Here is an 8,726-nt window from a genome sequence, read left to right as displayed (position 1 = left end):
CGATGAGTCAAAAGTTGCCTGATTGGTTTGATTTTATATCAGTAATGATATTATTGATCAGTGATTGGTGAAAGTGTGACTAAGCCCCGCCTCCTTTGGGGGACTTCGCATTGCCCCAAGCTGCGCACACACACACACACACACACACACACACACACACACACACACACACACACACACACACACACACACACACACACACACACACACACATTACTGGAGACAGAAATCAATGAATCCTCTCCTTTATTAAAGATTACCTATAGAAATTGAAGAACATAAAGTTCAGGATCATCGTTAGGTTGTTGGCATAAACATATTTTGACATTATTACAGTTTTGAAATTTATTTTCTATTGTTTTTTTCTGCTTGTTGCTCCCAGGAGGGGGGGGGGGGCGCTCTGGCGCCCTCTATTGGCCAGCTGCCACTGGAAAAGCTTTTAAGGTGGACAGTATTTCCACTAAACCTCCTGCAGGGAAAGTGATTACTGCTGGTAAAGGTCTTCAATGTGGATCCGACCAAACAGTGAACTTGTGACCTCAGCTTTTCTGCTTTGTTTGTGGGTATTTATGTACAGAAGAGTATTACGGCCACTGAAGAAAACAATTAATTTGGACGTACAAAAAAGAAAATCCTTACGCACTTCGAGAAAAAAAGTCGAGATTTTCTTTTTCTTTTTCAAATACAAGCTGGAGACTCCTGTCTCCTCTGGTCCATCGCTCATCATGAAACAATCACATTAAAGGAGATATTTCTGACTATACAGGGTTGCTTACTGCTTATGGACTTCATTCTACACAGGATTTCCTTGTTTATTAATAATATGTGACATAAATAGCCTACGAGCCAACGGGATCGGTGCTCATGTCTTTCGCAAAAACTAACCTTCACTTTGATTATCGACTTTTTTTTGTTTAACCTCAAAATAGTTTTTCTTCAGTGGCCTTCATACTCTTCCATATTTAAGTGGCTGTAATTAGATCGTTGTGTGTAAGTTGTTTGGTGTGCCCACAAGGACCTGTGAGGGTGTTGATGTGCCCTCAGCCTCGACTGCCAGGCTCACTCTTCTTCCTGTCTGATTAAGATAGAAGCACTCAAGACAGAGCATAACAAAATGAGCCTAAAAGACGAGACTGAGGGCAACAACAAAAAATAACCTTTGTTTATAAGAGGAGAGTAAAACATCTGAAGGAGTTTTGAATGCATGTTGTGCTTACTGAGCGGTGTGTGTGTGTGTGTGTGTGTGTGCGTGTGTGTGTGTGTGTGTGTGTGTGTGAAGGGATCTGTTTCTACACACTCAGTTTTAGACGTATAAAGATTTATTTGTGCTTACCAAAATTGGTTTGGGTGTGAAGACAGAGGTTAGAAGTGAAGACAGAAGTTAGAAGTGAAGACAGAAGTTTGAAGTGAAGACAGAGGTTAGAAGTGAAGACAGAGGTTAGAAGTGAAGACAGACGTTTGAAGTGAAGACAGAGGTTAGAAGTGAAGACAGACGTTTGAAGTGAAGACAGAAGTTAGAAGTGAAGACAGACATTTGAAGTGAAGACAGAAGGTAGGAGTGAAGACAGAAGTTTGAAGTGAAGACAGAGGTTTGAAGTGAAGACAGAGGTTAGAAGTGAAGACAGACGTTTGAAGTGAAGACAGAGGTTAGAAGTGAAGACAGACGTTTGAAGTGAAGACAGAAGTTAGAAGTGAAGACAGACATTTGAAGTGAAGACAGAAGGTAGGAGTGAAGACAGAAGTTTGAAGTGAAGACAGAGGTTAGAAGTGAAGACAGAAGTTTGAAGTGAAGACAGAAGGTCGAAGTGAAGACAGACGTTTGTAGTGAAGACAGAAGGCCGAAGTGAAGACAGAGGTTTGAAGTGAAGACAGAAGGTAGAAGTGAAGACAGAAGGTAGAAGTGAAGACAGAAGTTTGAAGTGAAGACAGAAGTTAGAAGTGAAGACAGAAGGTAGAAGTGAAGACAGAGGTTAGAAGTGAAGACAGAAGTTAGATGACACACAGTCACAGTTAATTCCAGTGAGGACAAACGTTGTTTCACACTTTAAGCCTTCGTCTCAGCCCAAATTCTGGGTTGTGTTTGCCCTCAGTGTAGACTGGCAGACTCAGCCTTTGACCTTTCGGCTTTGGCGCCGCGGTTGGTGTCCGTCCAGAGGGGAAGTGTCCTGGTCAGGATGCAGACAGGACCTGTGTGCAGGTTTTGGTGGTAGTAGGGTTCAGGTCTCTGAAGGGCTCGGACAGACGGGGGCCCTGCAGGCGGGCCAGCAGGGTGGTCCTGCGGATGCTGCTGTCTGAGTCTTGGTGCCGGATCCTTTTCTGTAGGCGGCGGCAGCACGGCAGACTGCCGCTGAAGATCATGTAGATCCAGGGGTTACAGCAGCTGTTGAGGCTGGCTAGCAGGGCGGAGAGCGTCACGGCGGCATTCTCCGAGTCTGCAGGGAACGGGGTGGAGTGGGGGGTGGAGTGGGGGGGTGGAGTGGGGGGTGGGGGCAGGAAAAGACCGTTAGAACTCAATCAAGTCCTCGCAGGAGTTTGCTCTTCGTCCAGAGGGAATCCAACCAGAGCGTAAATGTTTATTCTTCCTCCATTTGGAGCCATTTAAAAGTAATCACAGCTAATGTGGCTACAGGCTAATGCTAATGTCGCTTATCGAGGACTACCGGGGGCTACCGGGGGCTACCGGGGGCTACCGGGGGCTACCGGGGGCTTCTGGCATGTTGTGGTGAGAACTGAGTGGGTTGAGCTTTATTGAGGCGCTGCTCCGGTAGTAAACAGGAGATTACAGTCATAGTAACGTTTCAGCTAAGCTAATGGCTGACACACGGAGCAAAGCGGAGAGACAGTTTGACAAAATAAATACGTCATGAGCAGCGGTCACATGGACCATAAGTAATCCAATTACAACAGCTTGATGTAAACACTGATGTGATGTGATGGGAGGAGTGTCCATGGTTACGATACCGCCAGTTCAAAAACACGTCCGGTGGTGTCCATGGTTACGATACCGCCAGTTTAAAAGCACGTCCGGTGGTGTCCATGGTTACGATACCGCCAGTTTAAAACCACGTCCGGTGGTGTCCATGGTTACGATACCGCCAGTTCAAAAACACGTCCGGTGGTGTCCATGGTTACGATACCGCCAGTTTAAAAACACGTCCGGTGGTGTCCATGGTTACGATACCGCCAGTTTAAAAACACGTCCGGTGGTGCCCCAGCGGTGGAGCTCCAGGACTTCATAACGACGAGGAAGACATGAGGAAGGAACCAAATACTGTCATTCCTCACGACACCTTGAATTTTAAGCAGCTTCATGTCCCCATTTTGTTCTGAATGTCACATTTAGTTGTTTTTACCTCTTGTCCAACAGTGAGGTCACATTGCCCCGTTCACATTGACTCTGATCAGATCAGATCACAGCCGTCCGCAGCCAAAAACATCATCATCACCAAAAACACGTTTCACCCTCAAAATGAGGATTCTGCTCCGCCCACTTTCAATTCTCTGTTCTTATGCGTTTTGTCTAAAACATTTCCGGTTACTGAAAATGACATTGTGTTGGACGGCAGCCCAGTGATTTTATCTGGTCTAGAAAACTGCAGTAAAACATGAAAAACTACGCTGCTACCAGGATATAAAGTGAAACATGAAAACTGAGCTGGAATGATCGACGGCATCATGTTGACCTGAGAAGACGACATGAGGAAGACTACTGTGCTAACTTCACTTTAAGAGTACTGAGCTCTACCAGTATCTTCATAGATCAACTTTAAGAGTACTGAGGTGTACCAGTATCTACGTAGATCAACTTTAAGAGTACTGAGGTGTACCAGTATCTACATAGAGGAACTTTAAGAGTACTGAGGTGTACCAGTGTCTACATAGATCAACTTTAAGAGTACTGAGGTGTACCAGTATCTATGTAGTAGAAAGGTGGGCCCTGTGCCGTCATCCAGAGATGAAGATCCAAGCTGATCCAGAATGTCGCTGCTGGACTTCTACCAGGATCCAGAACACACCAGCTCATCACTCCAGCTTTAGTATCGGTTCACTCCTTCCTGTTCGTCTAAGGATTGACTTTAAAATTCTTTCATTTGTTTCTTAATGCCTTCATGGCCTCTCCTCACAGTATTTGTCCGACCTGCTCCGGCCGTCCACTCCCTCGCTCTCTCAGGTCGGCAGAGCAGTCCTTGTTGTTCGTCCCTCAGACCAACAGGAAGCAGAGAGGTGATCCTGCCTTTTCAGTCGAAGCCCAAAATTGTGGAATGACTTTCCTCTGCACCTCAAACAGGCCGACTCACTTCCTGTTTTTAAAACCTCTGAAAACACTTCTTCTCTTTGGCTTTTTAATCAGACTGAGAGGTTGACTTTTATTGTTTTTATAGTTTTAGTTATTTTTATTGTTTTAAATTGTTTTTATTGTTCTACACAGTTTTAATTCTGTTTTGTTAAGTAATTACTTTTTTTTTTATCTGTTCCTGTCTGTGTACAGCACTTTGGCCAACTGTGTTTTTTTAAAGTACTCTATAAATAAATCTGAGTTGAGTTGAGTCAATAAGATGTTACCGTAAGACGTTACCATAAGGTTACCGTAAGGTGTTACCGTAAGGTGTTACCGTAAGGTGTTACCGTAACGTCACAATAAGACGTTCCAGTAACTTGTTCCAGTCTCACTGACCGTCAAAGGAGAAGGTCCGGTCCCACACCGACCACATCTGCACGGTGAAGAACGGCGCCCAGCACACCATGTACGCCACCACGATCACTGACGTCATCTTCGCTGTGCGTAATTTGGCGCGTGAGATGGTTCCGCCGCTGCTGACGGAGTTCTGGCCCAGGACGGCGCCCCGGGAGGCGGCGCTCCTCCTGCGGGTCTTGGCCCGGATGTTGGTCCAGAGGGTCCTGCAGATGAAGCCGTAGCAGAACAGCAGCACGGCCACCGGCAGCACGAAGATCCCCACCGTGATCCAGGTGACGTAGGCGCGCGGCCCCCACGGTTGCACGAAGTGGCCCCAGCAGTCCAAGACGGCCGAGCCGGGCCGCACCTCGCTCAGGGAGAAGATGAAGTACTGCGGGGTGCTGAGGACCAGGCTGCACAGCCAGGTGGCGCCGATCATGACTTGGGCGCGGTGGACTGGCCGCTGGAGCGTCTGCAGCGGGTGGCAGACGGCCAAGTAACGGTCGAGCGTCATCATCACCATCATGTAGGTGGAGGCGAACATGCCCAGCACCTGCAGGTGCTTGACGACGCGGCACAGGAAGTCCGGGCCGCTGAAGCGGAAGGTGACCTTCCAGCAGAGCTGCGGCAGCACCTGGAAGAAGGCCACCACCAGGTCCGCCAGGCTCAGGTGCTTCATGAACAGGTGCATGCGGGACGGCTTTCTGCGGGTTCTGTACATAGCCAGGAGCACGCTGCCGTTCCCCACCACCGCCGCCAGAAACGCCAGGCTCAGCACGGCCATCTCCATCTTGGCCACCTCCTCGTTACGCCCGAACGGGCTGCTGTGGTTCCTCCAGGAGGCGTCGCTGTGGTTCCTCCAGGAGGCGTCGCTGTGGTTACTCCAGGAGGCGTCGCTGTGGTTCCTCCAGGAGGCGTCGCTGTGGTTACTCCAGGAGGCGTCGCTGTGGTTCCTCCAGGAGGCATCGCTGTGGTTCCTCCAGAACGCGTCGCTGTGGTTCCTCCAGGAGGCGTCGCTGTGGTTCCTCCTGCTGGTTCCAGAGTCCGGCTGTGTAAAACCAAACGGCTCTGTCCCGTTCATGTCTGACCCGTTACAGAAGAGGAAGAGCCCCCTCCTTTCCTCCTTCTCCTCTCCTTCTCTCGTCTTCCTCTCTTCCTCCTCCTCCTCCTGTCTGCTGGGTGTAATGGTCACCAACAGGAAAGTGCCTCTGACAGAGCTGGTGTGGAGGAGAAGCTCTGGAGGAGTCCAGCCTCCAGCCAGGGAGCGGCCACCCCTCACATCCCTACAGACTGTGGGGGAGGAGCCTTGGAACCCTCCAGACTGGGGGTAGGAGCACCAACAGTCCTCTAACAGGAGGGAATCACTTCATTGTTTCTTACAATAAAAATAGAAAAAGTGATTTTATGAACAGCTGAAGGAAATGGATCATATTGTGCTTTAATTGTGAAATAGAAAGTCTCATAAATAAATAACAGAAACTTACAGGAACTAATCCTAACCCTAACATTGGTTCTGCGTGTTTTTCCTCTGAGTCTGGTTCTTCATAGTTCTCCTCTGAGTCTGGTTCTGCATGTTCTTCCTCTGAGTCTGGTTCTGCGTGTTTCTCCTCTGAGTCCGGTTCTGCGTGTTTCTCCTCTGAGTCTGGTTCTTCATGGTTCTCCTCTGACTCTGGTTCTGCGTGTTCCTCCTCTGAGTCTGGTTCTTCATGGTTCTCCTCTGACTCTGGTTCTGCGTGTTCCTCCTCTGAGTCTGGTTTTGCATGGTTCTCCTCTGAGTCTGGTTCTGCAAGTTCTTTCTCCTTTTCTGAGTCTGGTTCTGCATGTTTCTCCTCTTCTGACCCTGGTTCTGCAGGGCCCCCTCTGAGTCTGGTTCTTCAGGTTTCTCTTCCTCTGAGTCTGGTTCTGAAAGTTTCTCTTCCTCTGAGTCTGATTCTGCACGGTTTTCCTCTGAGTCTGGTTCTGCAGGTTCGTCATCCTGTGAGCCTGGTTCTGCAGGTTTTCTTCCTCTGAGTCTGGTTCTGCATGTTTCTCTTCCTCTGAGCCTGGTTCGGCAGGGTTTCTCCTCTGAGTTTGGTTCTGCTGATTCCTCCTTGTCTGAGTCTGATTCTGAAAGTTTCTCCTCCTTTGAGTCTGATTCTGAAGGTTCCTCCTCCTCTGAGACTGGTTCTACAGGTTTCTCTTCTGAGTGTTGTCTGCTGGTTTTCTCCTCTGAATCTGCTTCTGCTGGTTTCTCCTTCTCTGCATCTGGTTCTGCAGGTTTCTCCTCCTCTGTGTCTGGTTCTACATGGTTATCCTCTGAGTCTGGTTCTACAGGTTTCTCCTCCTCTGATTCTGGTTGTACAGAGTTCTCCCCCTCCGAGTCTGGTTCTGCAGGTTTCTCTTCCTCTGAACCTGGTTCTGCAGCTTTTGCCTCCTCTCAGTCTGGTTCTTCAGGTTTCTCCTCCTCTGAGTCTGGTTCTGTGAGTTCCTCCTCCTCTCAGTCTAGTTCTGCATGTTTCTCCTCCCGTGAGCCTGGTTCTGCAGGGTTTCTCCTTTGAGTCTGGTTCTGCTGGTTCCTCCTTTGGTGACTCTGGTTCTGCAGGTTTCTCCTCTTAGTCTGGTTCTGCAGGTTCCTCCTCCTCTGAGCCTGGTTCGACTGGGTCCTCCTCTGAGTCTGGTTCTGAAGGTTCCTCCTCCTCTGAGTCTGGTTCTGTATATTTCTCCTCCTGTGAGTCTGGTTCTGTATATTTCTCCTCCTGTGAGCCTGGTTCTGCAAGTTCCTCATCCTCTGAGCCTGGTTCTATAGGTTTCTCCTCCTTTGAATCTGGTTCTGAAGGTTCCTCCTCCTCTGAATCTGGTTCTACAGGTTCCTCCTCCTCTGAGCCTGGTTCAACACGGATTTCCCCTGAGTCTGGTTCTACAGGTTCCTCGTCCTCTGAAACTGGTTTTGCAGCTATCTCCTCCTTTGAGTCTGGTTCTTAAGGTTCCTCCTCCTCCGAGACTAGTTCTACAGGTTTCTCGTCTAAGTGTTGTTTTGCTGGTTTCTTCTCCTCTGAGCCTGGTTCTACATGGTTCTCCTTTGAGTCTGACTCTTCAGGTTTCTCCTCTTCCTAGTCTGGTCCTGCAGGTTCCTCGCCCTCTGAGACTGGTTCTGCAGCTATCTCCTCCTTTGAGTATGGTTCTGAAGGTTCCTCCTCCTCTGAGCCTGGTTCTTCAGGTTTCTCCTCTTTTGATCCTGGTTCTACATGGTTCTCCTCTGTGTCTTCACTTTTAACAAAGTAAAGTGAAATATTTGAAGAACATAATGTAGAGTATTGATACAAAGTAAAGTGAAGTACTGGAACAAACTAATACTGAGTATTGATATAAAGTAAAGTGTTGATACAAAGTAAAGTGAAGTATTGATACAAGGTAAAGTGAAGTATTGGAACAAAGTAATGTGAAGTACTGATACAAAGTAAAGTGAAATATTGGAATAAAGTAAAGTGAAGTACTGATACAAAGTAAAGTGAAGTATCTGAACAAAGTAAAGTGAAGTACAAAGTGATAATGAAGCGTAATAAACAAAGAGAAACGTCAATTAAAGACCTTCATGACGCAGCAGCTCTCAGTGGCCAGACGGGCTGTCAATCACAACGGTGGCCCCGCCCCTTGCGCAGACACACCCACCGCTCTCACCGGTCTTTCGTTCAGTGACACCCACCCCCCCCCCCCGGTGCACGAGCGCGTGGTCCGGTGGGCGTGTGCCCGCTCCTCCCTGCAGAAGATCCCGGTGCCCGTGCATGCATGTAAGGGTGTTCACGAGTGGGTCGTTCTCCGTGATTTCCCTCCTCCCTCAGCAGGTGGAGCTGCAAGCCGTCACCCCCCCACCCCCCGCCGGTGGAGCTGCTGCGGCGCTGGACGGAGGACGAGCCTGAGGATGAGGATGAGGATGAGGATGAGAACGAGGATGAGAGCAGGTGAAGCGTCGCGTGCTGCGCTTGGAGCGCAGTAAGCAGCGGCTGCTCGTCCTCGTCACGGCCGCTCCTCAGTGGACCTGCAGCGGCCTCAGCCGCTCCACCGCCGCGGCGTC

General features: G+C 49.0%; 1 protein-coding gene across 1 annotated transcript; it reads right to left on the bottom strand.

Moving 5' to 3' along the window:
• Positions 1-1,305: 1,305 nt before the first annotated feature.
• On the bottom strand, positions 1,306-5,764 carry LOC308126995 (arg8-vasotocin receptor-like). Its single transcript, XM_080491724.1, has 2 exons — positions 4,676-5,764; positions 1,306-2,432 (listed from the first exon to the last, which is right to left on the bottom strand). Exons 1-2 carry the CDS (start codon positions 5,754-5,756, stop codon positions 2,170-2,172), a joined length of 1,344 nt encoding a protein of 447 aa, XP_080347850.1. The 5' UTR covers positions 5,757-5,764; the 3' UTR covers positions 1,306-2,169.
• Between the last annotated feature and the right edge of the window lie 2,962 nt (positions 5,765-8,726).

The sequence above is a fragment of the Lipophrys pholis genome, assembly GCF_963383615.2.
Source record: "Lipophrys pholis genome assembly, chromosome: 22".
In the NCBI taxonomy this organism is placed as follows: domain Eukaryota; kingdom Metazoa; phylum Chordata; class Actinopteri; order Blenniiformes; family Blenniidae; genus Lipophrys; species Lipophrys pholis.
This window is presented reverse-complemented; position numbering and strand designations above follow the sequence as displayed.

Bases quoted from the DNA above. Each gene is read 5' to 3' on its own strand.
- LOC308126995 (XM_080491724.1), bottom strand. From the start codon at position 5,756: ATGAACGGGACAGAGCCGTTTGGTTTTACACAGCCGGACTCTGGAACC. The intron at 2,433-4,675 runs GTCAGTGAGACT...CGTTCCCTGCAG, and splicing joins CCGGACCTTCTCCTTTGACG to ACTCGGAGAATGCCGCCGTG.